The sequence below is a fragment of the Melanerpes formicivorus genome, unplaced genomic scaffold (assembly GCF_026170545.1).
Source record: "Melanerpes formicivorus ecotype bairdi unplaced genomic scaffold, bMelFor1.0.p_v2 SCAF_12, whole genome shotgun sequence".
Lineage (NCBI taxonomy): Eukaryota > Metazoa > Chordata > Aves > Piciformes > Picidae > Melanerpes > Melanerpes formicivorus.
Window position 1 is genome coordinate 6,872,652 of NW_027142364.1, and position 18,596 is coordinate 6,891,247.

General features: G+C 40.4%; 1 protein-coding gene across 3 annotated transcripts in view; it reads left to right on the forward strand.

The window, feature by feature from the left end:
• The first annotated feature begins 369 nt into the window (after positions 1 to 369).
• Positions 370 to 18,596, forward strand: part of FXR1 (FMR1 autosomal homolog 1) — a 36,111-nt gene continuing 17,884 nt past the window's right edge. Inside the window, exons 1-6 of one of the 3 annotated variants that reach the window (XM_068145081.1) lie at positions 370 to 718; positions 10,321 to 10,373; positions 13,797 to 13,890; positions 15,086 to 15,157; positions 17,277 to 17,425; positions 17,882 to 17,975. In XM_068145081.1, the coding sequence (XP_068001182.1) occupies positions 668 to 718; positions 10,321 to 10,373; positions 13,797 to 13,890; positions 15,086 to 15,157; positions 17,277 to 17,425; positions 17,882 to 17,975 (513 nt within the window). In that variant the 5' untranslated portion in view covers positions 370 to 667. Of the gene's footprint in view, positions 719 to 10,320; positions 10,374 to 13,796; positions 13,891 to 15,085; positions 15,158 to 17,276; positions 17,426 to 17,881; positions 17,976 to 18,596 lie in introns of those variants that run through there. The other 2 variants (XM_068145082.1, XM_068145083.1) reach the window with 2 other exon arrangements.

The window sequence follows — 18,596 nt, forward strand, 5'->3', positions numbered from 1 at the left end:
GGCCCCAGCACCGGCACGGACAAAGAGCCGAGCACAAGGAACGTGGTGAAAGCTGGGTGCACGGGTGGATGACGGGCACCATCTTGATTACAACGGGCGGCGAGCCAGGCCGCCTGAGGCGGCTCGGGAGCGGAAGGTGTCCCCTAAGGCCCGGCCTTTTGAATTTATTTTTTAAAACAAACAAACAAAACGCCGCATTTTCCCTGCAGCGTTGACTGCGGCCGGCAGCGCCAGCGCCGCCACTTCCTCCATTACCACACGGCAACCACTCCCGCGGGGCCAGGGCGAGGCTGCTGGGCCACCTGCGCCTCCGGGCGGGCGGGAGGGAAGGAGCGAGGGCGGGTGCTGCAGACCCCCCTCCACCCGCCGCACCGGCAGGCAGCGGGGCCGCGCGGCAGCCGGACCGCTCCCACTCCCGCGGGCCGCGGCGGGGGAGAAGGCAGCGGCCGACAGTCCTTCCCGCACGGAAAACACAGCCTGACGGCCGGGATCGCCCCCCGGCCCGCGGTGTGGGCAGACCCACGGCGGGCGGAGGAGGGGCGGAGCGGCGGCGGCGCGGCCCCCAGCCCGCGGGGGGCGGGCAGAGGGGAAAGGGGGGGCCCGCCAGCGCTCCCCCCCGTGGTGACAGTTTCTAGAAGCACGTCCCGGCGTCCTTTGCGCGCTCAACATGGAGGAGCTGACGGTGGAAGTGCGCGGCTCTAACGGGGCCTTCTACAAGGTACCGGTGCGGGGAGCTTGTGGCGGCGGAGCCGGCGTGGCGGGGGCTGTACGGGTGGTGGCCGTCCGGCGGCTTCCGCGCTCGGTCGGAGGCGGGGAGGCGCTGGCGGCCGTAGGGGGAAGCCCCTGCGCCGGGCCGCGGAGGAGGGGAAGGTGAGGGGGGGAAGGGCGTTGAGGGAAGGTGTCTGGGTGTGGTGGGGGCGGTGGTGGAGGGGCGCTGCAGTGGGGAGGGGACCGGGGGAGATGGCTGGTCAGGAGGGGCTCGGGGGGAATGGTTGGGAGAGAGGGGGTTGGGGGGCGGTGGGGATGGAGCAAGGGCGGCAGTGGCTGGGGACGGTGGTGACGAGGCGGGCTGATAAGGGCTGCTCTCAGGGGAGGTTAGTGTGTCGCGAAGGGAGTGCGCTGGCAGGGCCGGGGGTAGCAGATGCACAGCACGGGCATTCGCTTGAGTTTCATTTTGGAATGGGTGGGTGGGCGTGGAGGGGATATTTTTGGAAGAAGTAGGGCCTTTGGGTGGGAGGGGGTGACCCGAGCCGAAAATAATGATTTTAAAATGTTTTAAATAATTTCTTAAAGATTTCGAGTTTATTTATGTCATCAGAAAGCTTCCTTCACTATCACCCTTCATGGAATGGCAGGATGTTACAGGATCAATGCAAAATACTCTCAGCTGTTGCCTGTCAGTCATTTTCCTCTGAGCCTGGCTTCAGATGTTTAAGAATCCCAGCTCTTTTTATGGCAAGAGCCTTCTGTCTTCCTTTCCAGGAGGACTGATTCCAGCCGGTATTGTCTACAGACGGTGTGGCTGTGTTCTAGGGGTATTTAATCTCGGAATTCTCTGTAGCTATTGTGCCTAACCACATACAGTGCGGTATTGCACATGCAACATTACACAGGGGGGTGGGGGGGTCTCCTTGGTTGCTTTTTTTTTTATTTTCCCCTCTTGAATTTCCTCTGTGCAGCTGTGAGGTTGGCTTGGAAGTCATGTGGTAATTGTATGGTATGTAAAGGCAGTTGGTGTTTAAAGGATTGTAACCAAGTTACTTCAGAACCAGGGTTTTTTTTCAACTAGCTGGCTATTGAAAGAAGCTAATAGGATGTACTCTTACAAGGAAAGAATGTAATTGGGGTAAGCTGTATCCCCTATATCCTCTGAAATTGTTACCAAAATTAATAAAGAAATTTTGGAATTGAGAGACATTTTTACTTGGGCTTGAAATACACCAGAATCATTTGTAGTTAGAATATGATACTCTTAAATACATTCTTTTTGTTGCCCCCTTTTTTTTTTTCTTCTTCTTTTCACATGCCCATTAGGAATCCCAGTAGTTGGAGGCACTCTCCTTATCTTTCATTTCCTATCTTGTGATCTTGGACAACTTTTTAAGCTGTAGTAGTTGTTCCCTCTGCTTAAGAGGAATGTGAGACTAATGGGAGTTATTAGGAGATGTACTGAATTCTTGGACTGAAAGATTTCTTACAGTAAGTCTGATTTCAAATCTGCAACGACGTCTCCTCCTGAGTCAAAGAGAATTGTCAGGCTTGGGTTAGCACCCATCCTGTGTTTTAGATCTGTGAACAGTGGCTAACAAAAGCAGAAGTTTTACTTTAAAAGGGCTTTAATGGCTTTCAGATCAATGAAATCGAGATTAAGTTCACTGATGGCATCTTCATGGTGGATGAAGTCAGGTTAGAGTGATTGGACCCACAGCGAGCAAAGTCCTACCTCAATAATATGCTGTTAATGTGGAGGGGGGGAAAAGCCCCTCACAGAACCCACCCAAAAAAAAACCAAAACTGAGTAAAGGAAACTGAAACACAATTTCAGAAGATTGTTCTTGTGAGCTAAATGCAGTGAAATATGTGTGTCAGTGACTCCATTTTGTGAGTCTTATTGTTGAGGTAGGCCAAGTTTATTCATGTGTCGTGGAGCTAAATAACACTACTAGTGATGTAAAGTGTCTGAAACAAAGGAGAGAGGCAGATCAGTCTGATTTAGGAAGTATTTTAGACACTGGTAGTATTAATACTAGCATTGATAAGATCAGAATGGGCTTTGGCTTCTCTCAGCCCCTTGTCACTGTATAGAGGGTGGCAACAAATTTCTGGTTTGTTAAGATGGGATGAAATTTGAGGTCTGCTTTCAGAATAGTCTGAATTCATATTCATTATCTCAGTGTGCCTTCTTGAGATGTGGAGAATCCTGCTATGCCAGCAGAGATGAAAAAATAAAATAATTACCTAAACAATCAGATGACAATTTTTATTTTCTTTTAAGGAGTTGTTAATATGATCTGCAACATGGCTGTAGTAGCATAAAGGTAGTGATTAAATCTGGTGGGGCGTTACAGTGGGGTTTTCAGTAGTTAGTAGGGATTGGGCCATGGTCAGTTATACTCTTTATAGGTTCTCTTCTTTCTCTAATAATTGTTCTTCATTTTACTAAAATTCACTTTCAACAATAAATACTTAGACACAGAGTGTAGTTCCTATAAATTAGCAAGGAAAATGGTGTCCTTTATTAAAATACACAAAAAGTCAAAATATCTTGCATGATCTATCAGTCAGTGGACAGTAACTGTGCTCATGGTGGACACCCCAAGATAACTTCTTTATTCTCTGTCCTGTACAAAAAAAAACAGTGTATAAATTTAACTTTGTGTTTTATTAATCTCCAAACTAATTTATGTTTACCTTTTTCCCCTCCTTTTTTTTTTTCCTTTAAAAAAAGTCGTATAAGATGGAGAATAGGACAGTGTCTGCCTTTATTTTATCCCAGATTCTCAACCAGTGTACAGCAGAGTCAGTTTTTAGCTACTCCCTGCAGCTCAGAAGACTTGTTATATATCATAATATTGAGCACCCTTTGTCTTTAGAGAACAGATGTCTCTGATGGGGCTCCAAGTGATCACGGCCTTCTGAAAAAAGGTGAGGTTTATGTTGTGGAACAGGGAGGAGAATGGACATGATGGATGAATCCTACTACTTAAGGCTATGCATACATTAGAGATGTGAGGACTTCCTGAGAGCCGGGCTGTTGGTGCTTTCCGAGTGCGTGCTAGACTGCAGGTTAGTTTTTCTATTTGGGTAGGCTTTTCATTTTGCAAAAATATCTCTGATTTTTGGCCTCTGAAGTGGGTTGGAGAGAGTGAAAATTGAATACTTCCAGGCTCATCCTGGCCTGACTGTAGTGTTTTCAAGATGATGATTCTCTGTGTCATTAAGATTCACAGATGATTGAGCCTGACGGAAACTGTGAGCGGTCATCTGGTCCACAGCCCTAGTCAGACAGGGCCATCTAAAGCCAGTTGCCCAGGGCTGTGTTGAGGTGGTTTTTGAGTATCTCCAAGGGTGGAGACTTCACAGCCTCTTTGGACAACCTATCCTCAATGCTCCATCACCCTACAGTAAAAACAAACAAAAATGCTTCCTGACATTCATACAGAAACTGCCATGTTTCAGCTTGTGCCCCTTGCTTCTGTGGTCCTGCCAGTTGTGAAGAATGTCTGTGCACCTCTTGGCAAGAAGAAGGTGAAAGCTTCTGTTTTATCCGGTATATCTTTCAGCCTGTGTATGCCCTCTTATGTGCAAATTGGAGCCCTGGCTCTGCACATTAGTCATGAGTTTGGATCTCAGCTTACATAAAGTAGGTTGGGCCTTACAACAGAATGAGACCAAGGTACATAGATTGAACACCAGATAACTTCCTTCTCTTGAATCCTTCAGTGGCATCTGAGTAACTCTGAAAGAGCCATTTGTGTTCTTCCTTGTTGAGACTTAGAGGTGCTGAAAAACTGACTCGTGTGTTGCGCACCCTTGCACTCTTCTGGACTAGGACCTGTTTAGATTATGGAAAGACATAAAATACATGAAAATGTAAACTAGAATGAAACTCAGACTTTCCTTTCGACCTGCTTTTCTTTTGGGAGGTGCAGTTCTTCTGCTAATGGGACTAACCCAAATGCTGGTAGCAGGAGTAGGCATAGGCCTCAAGGTAGAAACCAGTCAAAGTATTGCAAAGGGAAGAAGTGATGAAATTGTAGTACACAGCATTTCTCCACATGTTCAGTATCAAAGCATGATGAGCAATTCTGTGTGAGGCAAAGTTTATGTATCAATAAAAAATACAATGGCTTTTTAATTTGTCTTAACATGTTTAGTTAGTGGCTTTGAAAGCAATTCTTGAAGGTGGTGTTTTTTTTTAAGCTTGATAGTTACCAAAATAGGAAATGGTCATTAAGAGTGCAGCCTACACAGCTGTTCATACCCACTTACTGCACCAGGAAACATGGCAACTGGAATGACTTTTGTTTAAAGATCTCAGCTGTCATGTAATGGTCAGCATTTGTTTGTTGTATGTAGCCCTAATGGGTGGGAAATTTCAGGTATTCTTGACATTCAAGAGATCAGTAAAGTTGTGTAGGCTGTAGCAAGAAGTGTCTGTAGTCATTGCTGTTGATGAGCCATTTGCTTGACCCTTTTAGGCTGATGAAAGGGAGATGCTGCAGGCAGTGATTAATGATTGCTGATGTACATAATCAGCAGAGGGTTGATGTCTTTCAGAGGTTTTGCCCTATGGGAATATGAGTATGAAGAAAGCAGTGTAAGTCATGTGAGTCTTTCAGACTTCAATGAATAAGCCTAAACCAAGAGACTGAGTGCTAATGTTCTTTCATAACTGTCATAAGGACCCTTGAATCTACATACAATTATGATTGTGAAAGAAAATAATCACTAATGTAATAGAGGTGGCTGTGGCTGATAAAACTAATATAATAGTACAGGAGCTCATTCTTACCTGATGCCTCCTTGTAATGCTTGTGTTTTGTAGCAAGCTAGATCTGCTTTCTATCATCTGCTTCTTGTATAAGCAGGTGCAGATAGTCACTTCCAATGAAAGTAATACTTCATGAAGTTCAGTCTTTTTGCCCACTGGATTGATTACTTAAGTTAGATGTGTTTGCTTTATTCTTTATTTTTCTTTCTTTTTAGTTTTTTATCCTGGGAGATCAGCAGGGGCCACATCCCTTAGTAATAATTATTTCATGTATTTGTTACATGAAGTTGGGTATGAATGTTTCTTGCTTTGGAAAGGAGTAAAAGGATTGGTAATTGGATATAGGCTTCTTGACCTTTACATGACTGGTTCAGAAACAGTCCATGGTACCAGATGCCAAAACGTTTACTGTTTGAAATTTGCTCAGCAGTGGGTAAGGTGATCTGAGTATAGTGTTTAGTGTGCAGGTATGTGTGTCTCCAAAACCAACACAGTGGCTGTCCCTGGAAAGAATGTTTACAGCTCAACTACAGCACCTCATTTTTAGATTGGACCAGCCTACCAAAGGGTCAAATATGAGAGCAGGATGAAGAGCGAACTTGAATTGCATCTGCCTGTTACACAGGTTCTGTAGCTTTGCCTGTGGCTGGACTTCAGAGGAAAAAAAAAAAAGCAGCATGTGTGTATATATACAGAGACATACAGTTCACTGTAAGGGCACTTCAGTAAGTCGTGATCCGTTTATGTTATCAGCAGATCCTAATCCTAAATCTGCGAGCAAAACCCAGGTAAAAGGGAAAGAAGCGTGTGAGTGTGTGTTACGAGGTGAAGTCTCAGCTGTAGTAATTCTGGTGGCAAATGATCTGTTCATAGTTTTTTGTTCTTTTGTTCATACTTAACATGGGCAGGCTCTGTGTTACATTTGCTGGATCTCTGATTGCAAGCGCAGGCAAGAGTCCTAGTGATATTACCCCTCCTTCACAGGTGCTAGGGCTGGGAGCTTGCCTCTGCCAAGTGAGTGGCAGAGACAGGTCTGAACCGAAGTGCCTGGGGAGCCAGCAGGACATTAATAGCCTATAGTACAGTAAGTCTCCTGCCTGCCTCGTAAGCTGGGCTGCAGCAAGCAGGGCATACATGGACTTCCAGAAGTCCAGCTGACTGTGTAAACTGAATGACTGACACTAATATCTGGACAGTCCAAATTGGAGGCCTGGCAAGATGAAGTCACATCAATTTTTCTTCCCTTCCTGCCCTGCGCAGTAACAGATGACTGTTATGTGTAAACTTACTTAATGCAATTCATTACTGTATGTTTTCTATTTCATCATGTTTATTGATTGTGTGTTTAGTGGTCTCTTGTTAGCTCTGTCTCATCACCTCTCTTTGGAATAAGGATACATGCAGTGTCCTGTAAGAAACAGAAAATCTCAAACTTAGATATTGGCACTACCTATCTTAGGCAACACTGCTAAATGAAATTGCAGTAATGGAGTACCTTGTTCATTTGAGTCAAAGTTAAGGTGATGCATCATTACTTACTTTAATAGAAAATGTTTTTGATACAGTATCAGCCATGACTAGGACAATCTTAGAGTACAAATCTATTTATAATGCAGGTTACCTCACTGTTAAAGAACTCCTTCAGAATTCTTAGTTGAAAACCAGCATATTTAGTCTTCTGGTTTGTGTTCATGATACAATTTCTGAAGAAATCCTTGTGAATTTATAGGGTTTAATACAACTTTTAACATAGAAGAACTACTTTGTGTTGCAAAATATCTTAATATCACAGTTTTTGTAAAACATTTAAAAAAAACAAACCATCTGTAGGCTCTGGGAATACTTAAATTACAGTAAATCTCATCCTGACCTGTGAAATCTATCTGGTTTTATCTTGTAGTTGTGATAGCTGATAATGCCTGTGGTAAAGGTCATGGTTGTAGGTAGGAAAGTAGCATTCAGAAATTTTTACTTAGAGCAAATGTTTTGATGATACTTTTGGCATGTTTCTTGACAATAATGGAATAATTTCTTGTAAAACTATTTAAAACCTGTATTGAAGTCTAATTATTTCTAGTTCTATTGCAAATGAGCCATACAATCTTGAGTACCTCATAGGTTCCTGTGCTTCATGTAACTGTAAATGTGATTTCTTCCCCCAGCTGTAGAGATAGGAAGATTTGGATTTCTGACTTCAATTCCTTCACCATTAATCTTGTGTTTGTGCCACCAGACTCTGATCAGACCTTTTTCATGTCTCACAACTGTATAGTTGAAGTAATTACATGATTTTTCTTAGTGCTTTGCCTATGTCCACTTGTGACCTGAAGTTCATTCCTGATCATTATTTGATTTTGACTCTTTCTCATATATAAATACTGAAAATGCAGTTGGGATAGTTTCAAGCAAGTTACTGCATACATGTCTGCATTATATTCTGATAAGAGGAGTGTGCACAGTTTGAACTGAAAGACTTCCTTGTGTGAAGAAGATCCTGAAACCCACATGGTATTGTAAAATGCACAGACTCTTTGTTGGAATTTGCACTTTTGATTTTATTAAGTGTTCCATGTTTCTGTTTATGCAGCTGATGTTTGTGCAGTGTCAGCTGTTAGTCTGGTGTTAGTCATGTCTCTGCATTATTGTTCCACTTCATCTTTCTCACTTTTCAGCAGGATGTTAGCTTGAAAATCAGCTGTGAATCTTAAACCTGTTTATACCATTACACAGAAAGCCAGACTTTACCTAGTAATGGACTACATTGTCTGAAATACTGGGGAGTCAGTGTAGTTGGGTTTCCTTTTTTTCTTTTGTCTCATTAATGAAACCTGCAGCTAGTCAGTGGATTCAGGATTTATTAAACTCTGCAGGACAGAGTTGTGAATGCTTTTCAGGTGTTTCATGGGAGCTGATTTTGAATCTCTTGACCCTGAAGTTTTGTTTTTATAGCAAAGATAACTGAATTCGGATCTGCAAAATCTTTATCTAATTTAGTCTGACTTCAGGAATGAAATATGTATTTCTCTACCCTAGCTGAGTACTGTGAAAGCATGTAATAATGTAAATAAGAGGTAAGGCTCAGCTATGAATTACAGCAGCATAATGAGGCAAAGACTAGTTTTGAATCACAGTCTCTTGGAATGCTGATAAGTGGCTGACCATAGTAGAGAGTTAAGTCTCTTTGAATACTGCTTTCTGTTGATAAGCTGTTACTCAGCAGATGTTGGATTGCATGAACTTGAGGTACAGTGCTGTGATTTGGTTGTTTTGCTTGACTGACTTGTAGTAGAACAACTCTTCTTTCTTGCACTTTAGGCTCTGTTAATTCTTCCCCATATTAGGGCATGTTTGAGGGGGACGCTGGTAGTAAAAGTTCAGCTTTACCTCTATTGTTAGCTAATACATACTTAAAGCAATAAAATTTTGTGTGCTTTTTGCATCTTTAAGCAGACATTACTTCAGTATTCCTCTCCAGGTTACCTGTCCAGAAACTTCCTTGGCATGGAAAAGTTCCTGATTCATGGCGTATTTATTGCTACCTGCTTCAGCTGCATACCTTTCAAAGAAGGAGGTTTGCCTGCCTTCCTTTGCAGTGGCAGAATAGCCTTTGAAAGGGTTTATTTTAGTAGGTAATTTCTGGTGACCTGCTTTGTGCAGGGTTACCTGTATGCTTTGTGCTAGAGCCAGATGGTTTGGGGTGAAGTTTAGGAAGCAGAATAGCAGGTTTTGAATAAATGTCTTCACAGCACTACCCATGTAGGAGTTTGGGTAAAGGAGATGTGTTTATGTAGTCCCTTGCAACCAGCTGTCAGTGTGGACTCCTTTGCTGTCCCTCGTTATGTTGAGGGATCTCCTGTGTCAAAATTTATCTTCCCTGAGCCTGACACATAATACCTCTGTGGGCTGGTTGCTCCTTGCACAGTTGATGGATACTTCATCCTCCTCAGCTGGTGGTTTCTTAAGTGTGTATAATCCATTCAGCAGATTTCCTGGAATTTCTCTTAACATAGCTATGCAACTTCTTACACTTTAAAAAAAGCCCTGCAGGTTCATCCTTGACCTCCACTGCTTGGACAAATAGCAGGTTATAGTAAAGGCAGGAGTAGTCTGAAAGATATTTCTTGTCTTTTTATCTGCTTTTTTATGCAATATGCCTGCCTTCCTTAACTGAGAGATAGAGGTAGGGACTTAATTTCTGTTTGGATACTTAAATACAACTGTATCTGTGAACAATGTGACACAAAAACACCTGAAATACTATTTATTTATGTTTCCCCCTGTGAGGTCCTACAAGTATTTGGCCTCATACAGTCCCTATTTTGGTGCTTGAAACATGATACTGTAACTAGTTCTATGGCAGTCTGTATTGCCAAGTTTCATCCAAGCTTGTTCTTGCCCTGTTCTATGAGGTGGTTGTCTGGGATTCAGTTTTGTGTTGAGAAGAACACCTATAAAGCAAATAGTGCTCCATGCAGCTATTTGACATCTTATTGTGAGTTGGATGAATTGCCCTTGGTCTGTATCTCTGTCCTTTTTGTTGCTGTAAAACAGTTGGACACACCTGTAGATAAAATAATGAACTCTGATAGTGAATTCTCGGTTGCAAATGTGCTGGCTTGAACAGTCTTTTGAAACAGTCCTTGTGCAGTGTATTTGTTAGAATAGCCAACTAAGAATGTCAGCAGCCTGATGGGAACAGTGGGATAGTGCCTTGGAACTTTCCTAAACTGAAGCATTGATGGTGGTCTGCTGTTACAGGCTGCACAGAATTGGTGCCTTGTTTTGATTTCACTTGCATTCTTCTAACAACAATATTTGTGTTTTAGGGATTTATCAAAGATGTTCATGAGGACTCGCTCACAGTTGTATTTGAAAACAAGTAAGTAGCTTGCTTTCTAAAAAAAGGGGGGAAAGTATCGTTCCAGTATTAGTCTGTTTCAGTTTTGTGATTACAGTGGTTTTGACACTAAGAGGAAGTAGATGTCGTTAGGGAGGTAGGTATGTAGTTCTAGCAGTACAGGCTCACTGTTTTGTTCAGTCTCTGTTAACCACCTTCTTGAATTGCTGTGTCAGAATTCAGCTCATCAGTTACACAGTCCTTTTACCTTTTTTGTTCTCTTTATGATGCCCATATATGTGACAGCCAAATTTAATTAAAATTGTGATAGAGGTCCAATACTCTCAAAGTAGAAGAAGATGGAAAACACCAAAGTACTTCTAGTAAATAAACAATTGTGTCTAATCTGAGGAATGCTGATCAGTGTTTTCAATCAGAAAGAGAGAGAGAGAAGTGTCCTGATGGTGATCGATTTTCCTTCTTAACTAGTAAGGAAATAAATATGCATAGATATCCAGCCTGACAACTGAGTTGTAGTGAAAGATTCATCCACCAGACCCACTTTATGTAACACATAAACATGGCAGTGCTACTGGGGACTTGTAGTGGCAAGTTAAAGATAATCCACAGGATCGTAAAGTACAAAAGAATACTCTTTGTTCAGCATTCATGCTGATAACACCATGGATTACCTGGGAGATTCCAGGGATAATTTATGATACTCTGGGAGTTACAGCCTTGTTTTTATTTCCCTACCAGTTGGTAGGTGGAGAGCTTAAAAATTGCATCAGCTTTTGATCTGAAAATTATTACTAAACTCTGCCAGCACCAACATGTAGATCAGTCTTTGAGCCTTTCTTTAAGAAATATTGCTGGGTAATAAAGGTAATACTAGGGAGTGTGGAATTGTGTGTTTATAAACAGTATTTTATAGTCCTGAATATATAATCCTAGAGTGTCTATGGGTGTACATGTATGTGTGTATGCATATAGATGTGTAAAAATGAATCCTAGAGAGGAAAAAAGAAAGAAGTAACCCTAGCATTTAGCCTGCAGAGTTGACTTGTTGCTTCTTTCTAACCTGTGTTTTCTAGTCCTCCTATGAAAAATATGAGATGGCAACTATAATTTGTACTAAGGTTGAGGTGGTTATGGAAGTTGTTACCATCTTCTAGGCTTTCATACCCCCCACCCCAAACCCCAGCAAACAGAAAAACAAATAGAGTCCTTCATTCTATCCATGGTCTGAGATGTGGCAAGTCTGCAGTATTTTATTCAATATATATATTACTTTTCTTCAAGGCAGGAGGCTCTTTGCTTTCACAGCATATACTTTCACGACAGAGAGGAAGCAGCCATAAGGTGCTTGTGGTTCACAGCAGGGGTCTGATTGCTGGCAAACACATTTCTAGTGTTTAGCAACCATATCATCCATATGTTTTATAGAAAGTCTGGCAACAATAGCCATATTCCAAAAAGGATGACCTACAACATATGTTGAATGTTGACCAAAAATAGGTTTTGTCAGGAAGTGAATATACAGTTCTAGACAAATTATTCTGTGATATAAAGCTGATAAATTATTACCTTCTTTACTGAGTAAAATGCATAAAGGCTTTGGTAGAACCAACGCTGGCAAGAGCGCCCTGTCCCAAATGCATCATTTAGTTCTGATAGTGATGAGCACTAATGAAGTTAAAACATTTACTTCCCTAAAGGTGCTCTATGCTGTCAGTTTGCATTTTCTGCTATTGTTAACCAGTCTTTATTTACAGCTATTGTAAGGTTCCCAAAATTGGTGTATTAGCACAGACTGCTGCTGAGGGTTTTGTGGCCGTAGCAAGGAGTAATCTCTGGGCAGATGTCCTTACTTTTTTAAGAGACATTTTCTTGGAGGTGAAGAATGAACAGAGAATCTTTATTACTCTGTAAGACAGAAAACTGGATCTGGAGGTGCAAGGTCATATTGGCCTGCTGGAATTCGAAGTAGCCATACTGAAAGTCTTCCTCATTGTGAGAAGCAGGCACCTCCCTTTTTTGTAGTTCGTGGCAGGTATTTTGGTAATCCTTCTGACTGTTAAACATCAATTTTATCAGATCATCTAAGTAGGAAATTTGTAGCCAGTTGTAAGTAAATTCTTGAAACATACTGCTTTAGTTTGACAAGTGAGATGCTTCAATTTTGGACTTTTTGCCATCAAAACTTTGACTCCTTGTATTCTCAGAACTGAGCCTTCTGTCCCCTTCTCCACAGTTACATTAAAAAATACCCGGAAGTAATCTTTGACACTTTCTTGTTTTAAAAGTTCCACTATGAAGTGTGTAATAATGGCTAGAGCAAAGCTATATGGATACCTCACATCTTTATTAAGTGAGGTACTTGAGCCAAAGCTGTCACCTCAGAAAACCGAAATCATACAGAAAGTTACAGAAGTGTTCTTTGCTTTTAACTCTGAAACTTGTTCTACTCACTTAGGCAGCTCTCTCTGCATGTCTTAGAAGTCAGCAAAATGCATTATTTGGAGTAATCCTTATTTTTACACATTGATTCTGTACTCATGAGTTTTAAGATAGGCATAAATGATGGGACTGCCTTGACAGGTATCAAAATCACTCAGATATTTTAAGTTAATTTTGGGGGGGGATGAGTTACTGTGTGTTTTCTTTTCTCCCTGGTTTTATTTCAACCTGTGTAGAGTCTTCAATTTGGTTTCTGATGAAAAGAATGAGAAGCAGCTGATGGTTTTTTTGTGACACACTCAAGAGTTAGAAGGAAAAGGAATTTGAGGAGAGCACAGAGGATGTGAAATGTTCCAGTAGTCTCAGTAAAATGTGCATAAAGTGTATTCTCCAACTAAAATGCTTTGTGCAGCCAGCTATGGTAAAATAAACAGCCTTTCTGTACAAGAATATAAAATTTTACTTTCATGTGCATAGTGCTAATAGATAAGCAAATACAAAGGTATGTTTTGAACTGAGTCTGTTTTCCAGGCACTTGTTAGGGAGTGTTAATAAGTTTGTAGGTAGAAATGTTGTTAATGCAGTTAGGTTTTCCTGGAGCACTCACAACATTGATGGTAACAATCGAAATGTTAAGTATGAGGTGAGGAAATGAATGAATCCCATGGTGGACTGCAAACACAAGCTTGCATCTCTAAAGGCTTAATAACTTGAACAGCAGAAATTTAAGTGCATGATATGATTATTGTTTTTATGAAAGCCATTAAGTGAACCCAATCAAATCAGAATTCTCAGTTAATTTAAATACTGTTTTGTCATTAAATATCCTCTCAGATGCTATTTTTGTCTGACGGGATTATTTTGTTCCTGTGCTTACAAGGTTTCCTTTCTAGCTGAAGAAACAGACTTGGTTAGTAAAAACTCACTCCATATAGACTCAGTCTAAAACTAAAAAAGCAACAGGAAAGTTCTAGAAGTAATGTGTGATGTCTCTTCAACTTTCAGTTGGCAACCAGAGCGCCAGGTACCCTTTAATGAAGTCAGATTACCGCCACCCCCTGATATCAAGAAAGAAATTGGTGAAGGAGATGAAGTGGAGGTGCGTTTATCCTAGTGAACTGTCCTCATCTATAACTGATGTCTGTTCAAGGCAGTGATGATGATTGCAAGTACATTACCAAACACAAGATTTTAAGTGGACCTTGTCTAGTAATGGGTTTATTAGGCTTTCCATGACATTCCAGTTTTCTCAAAGAGCTACCAATGGAACTTTCTCAAAATGTAAATCTTAAAATAGCTGAAAATGTTTCAGAATTACAGCCAAGACCAGGTAATTTTCATTTTTGATCTGGAATGTAATTGGAAATCTCTTGATAGGAAGAGGTAATAGAGCTCTTCCAGTAACAGTCGTTTAAATCCAGATGAAATGTCTGGTACAATCTGGTAGGAAATTGTATGAATTACACTGTTTCACAGAGAAACAGTGTTAATTAGAAATGATATGTTAAACCAGGAAATTAAGACATGTTCTGTTCCCATCTCATTGCAGAATTTCTAGTAATACAGTATTTACTTCTTTTGACTTTTTTTGTCCTTAAAATCAAATTAATGAGTTTCTTTAGGATACCTGTATAGTTTCTGGCTAGTGTAATTTAAGAAACAATGTAGTTTAGATGCTGGGGGTTTGTGTTACTTTATTTGAAATGCATGCCATTTGTTGCATTCTTTAGAGGCTAAACGTGAAAAATTGGTTTCTCCATCCTTGCTGTTGCAAAATTTGTTGTTTATTGTGTGTGCAAATGACTTTGGCCTGCAGTTCTCTTTTCTATATCTAATTTTGCATTGACTTGGTAGCTGTAGTTAAATGTGGAATACAGTCATGTGTTGACTTCAGTAGTCCTAGGTCTATCAAATAAGCCAGCACTGAAGCAGATATCTTAGCTGTGGAGGTCCTTCTGTGTGAACTTCAGTGTGAAGACAGTGTTTGAATTTAGTGAGGAATTGTCCCCAAATAAGCATTGAGACAAGGTTTTGTCTTCCTTTAGACATTATTATTCAATTGTCAGTAACAAAGAATCATCAGACAAATGGAATCTGTTCACAATCCTTGTGGTACAAAACAACAATAATTTAAGAAGCCCCACGTGCCTGCGTGTTTTATACAGAAACGGCTTTCATGTAGCATACTGTTCCAGTTTAATGAAAATTAGAACATTTGGGATGTTCTTCATTATATGTGCAAGTGAATTGTGTCTGTGAGTGCTGTCAGTGTTTCTTACTACTTTCATTTTCAGGTTTATTCTAGAGCAAATGACCAAGAACCTTGTGGCTGGTGGCTGGCAAAAGTTCGCATGATGAAGGGAGAGGTAAATTATTTCCAAACCTACTGATTTAATGGTATTAGTTTATTTCAAGTAAATATGAAAGGTCCTTGTGATGGCAGAACTATGACTAAAGTACTACCAGTACAAAAACATGACAGACCAGAATTCTAAATTGAGATCCCTTTGGAGTGACCCATGCTGTATTATACAACTGAGGGTCGTGTTTTTATAGCTGAGCAAGTCACCTCCCTTATTTATAGTTAATTGCTGGAAGACTGTATGCACACACAAGGACAGGACTTCTAATAAACCTACTTTGTGAACTGAGCTTGGTGCTAAAAGAATCAGTAAAGCAGTGCATTTCACTTAACCTCTGGTTAAACCTGGTGTTTAAACTCCACAGATTAAGCATGTTGTAGCTATTGGTGTGTGTTGCTTGGGTTTTTTTTGGTGTACTTCTCCTAAGTGTAGTGGAAAGACATCAGTTGCTTCACTTTTCTGCATATGTCAAGTTTGTATTTCACTGTTGACTCTTGATAGTTACAGCTGTAAAGTAACTTGCAGATTCAGACACTTAAGTGTATTGAGCTATGTCAGTGTCTGGTACCATTTCATTAGTGCTTTATTTTGTGAAATGACAGCAAGAAAATTTAGCATTAACAAGATGCTTCTACTGTATATTCTTGAAAGCAAAGGAAATGAGGTTGAGAATAAAATAGTCCCATTTCTGACACTGTTTAAAAACTGTCAACAAAAAGTAACTGCTATAGAGCTCTGTGAGGGCAAGGTGGTAAACAGTTACCAAAGAGTCTTTATCTTAGTCCTTGCGATTAAACAGTTTATTAATGGACAAAAAAAAGAGACAAACTGACTAAAATATGCCACAGAAGTTGGGAATTTTCCTGTGTTACCTTGCTGTACTGCTGTTTCAAAAAGAAGTCATAAGATGTTTAGTTCTGAATTTATATTCAGTTTCCTTAATTTGGGGGGGTTCAGTGTTGTTATCAGGAAAAAACCCTAGATTTTTCATCCTCACATGGCTGGTATCTTTATACAGCGTTGTCAAGTATAGTTATTTTAGGGAGTTGTCCTTCCTAAAAACCCTCATAGGTGAGCTTTAACTGTTGTATAGCCTCTAACATTTTTTTTTCCCCCAGAAAATAAACATCCAATGAATCTAGTGATAGTTAGTTTTGTGATTGTTCTGATTCTGATCAGAATTACCTTTAACTGTAGGATTTGATTGGTTTTATTTTTTAAAGCATACAGTGTTAGTTGTCTTAAATTTAATTATCTATTTAGCATTTATTTTTCACTGTTAAACTTTCATGGTTATAAAGCAGCTGTGATTAGGAGGATTCCTAAGCTAAACTTAAACCATGAAGTTATAAAACAGCATGTGGAGAAGTACGTCACAACCTTAGTGATTTACTGTTTCCTGATAATTGAGAAAATAGTGTGTTGGCAAAAGTAGATGTCAGTTTTGAGGGAGGAAGAGGAGAAAGTGCACTCCTAAATAGCATGCAGGTAGAAGGGAAGACAAGAGATGGCTATATCACTAACACAAAGCCCAGGTTCAAGGATACTGCGCACACAAGCTTCTTTATACTTGCATGTGTTGGATGGATTATTGGTAGTGTAGGAGGAGATTATTAGTAACTTCAATCTTCTTAGTTCTCTTGCATTCCAAAACTTGGGATAATGTCTATCAATTTTTATTTTGCTTTTGCTCTTGCATGGTTCACAGATAGTTTGCCTTTTTTCTTTTTTTCTTTTTGACTATTTCAGAGCAGATACTTCTGTGAAAAATGAGTTATGCTTTCTTCTCTATTAGGTATTTTTTGAGAATTAGAGATCCAGGAAACGTTTTGAATTTTGAAACTTCAACTGAAGTAGGTGTTTGAAGAGGGATGGTCATGAGGAAAAATTAACCAAAGATGTGGGGTACTGAAATTACATTGATAGAGTGCTGTGACTTCACTGAGGAGGCAGCTGGTTACTGAAAGATGTCCAGGCTCATTTGTGTAGAAATGTAGCATGTCGACTCAGATTTATGTTTCAGACTGTATGTTCATACGTTGTACTTCTTGGTGATGTTGGTACTGTTGCTGTGCTGTTGTTCCTTACTGAAACTACTGCTTGAAAAATAATTCCTCCATAGTTTTATGTCATTGAATATGCTGCTTGTGATGCCACTTACAATGAGATTGTCACTTACGAACGACTCCGACCTGTGAATCAGAACAAAACTGTCAAAAAGAACACGTTCTTCAAGTGCACAGTGGATGTTCCCGAAGATCTGAGAGACGCGTGAGTAGCTCTACGCATTCTCAGTAAGGCGTTTGCTGTATCTGGGGGGGGGAAATCCCACTCGCCTTAAATTTTAGAGGTAAATTTACAGGTCCATGGGTGGCTATTGCTGCAGTAGCTTGTTTAGAAACTGCTGACTGGGGTCCCTGCTTGAGCTTTTGGGGTGGGGACAAAAAAAATGAGTTCTGAGATGGGAGCTTCAGGTCTTGCTTTAGGTCTTTAAAGCTCATGCACTCACAACAGGCCCCCCAGTACTGAGACTTGCCAATTAACCATCGTGGGCATAGAGTCCACAGAGAAACAAGCTGTAGAACCATGTTAAGGAGAATGGGAATTTTCCATTTCTGAGCAGTCTTTTTGATAAACTACTTTGAAACGTCCTTGGTTCTGCACATGATCCAACACATTCTGTTTTCATGCAACTTATTGAAACAGCAATCATTTTTGTCTCCTTAGGTGTGCTAATGAAAATGCACATAAAGATTTCAAGAAAGCTGTGGGAGCATGTCGTATTTTTTATCATGCTGAAACTGCTCAACTAATAATACTGGTAACTTACTCTTTTGTAAATGTTGCATGAATGATCAGTGTATTATTTATGGGAAGTATATAGCCAGCTTGTGTATTTGTATGGAAAATAGTTTCACTTGTCAAACTGTGTAAATTGAGAGATACTTAATGTAAGTAGATGCATTTAAGCTTATTCTGGGATTAGACCTTTGGAGGGGCTACAGGTACTGAATTGCACCAGTTCATCATAGCCATTGACTTGTTCACTTAGATGCCTCTGTGATGGTTTTCTCAATTACATAGACTTTTCCCAGCATTAGTTTTTCTTCACAGTTCTGTTTACTTAGTGTTATCCACTTGCTCCTCACTCTCCAGAACTGCTTTCCTTGCTTATTTCCTTAATTCTGCTGTACAGACTGTGAGTGACAAAGATGTCTATAGCAGATTGATATTTAATGTTTGGAGGATGTCATGGGGAAGGAGTTACTCTGTATAACCTGCAACAAAATCTTTAGTATAAAATGTGCTCGAAGAGGCAACAGAAAACTGTTGGTGTCCAGAGCCGGTGCTGAATTTCTCATGCCTTGTTTGAGGAAGAATAATGGCCACGTATGTTCTGGAAATTCAGATCATGTTTATTAGTTTAAGTAGGTTTCTGATT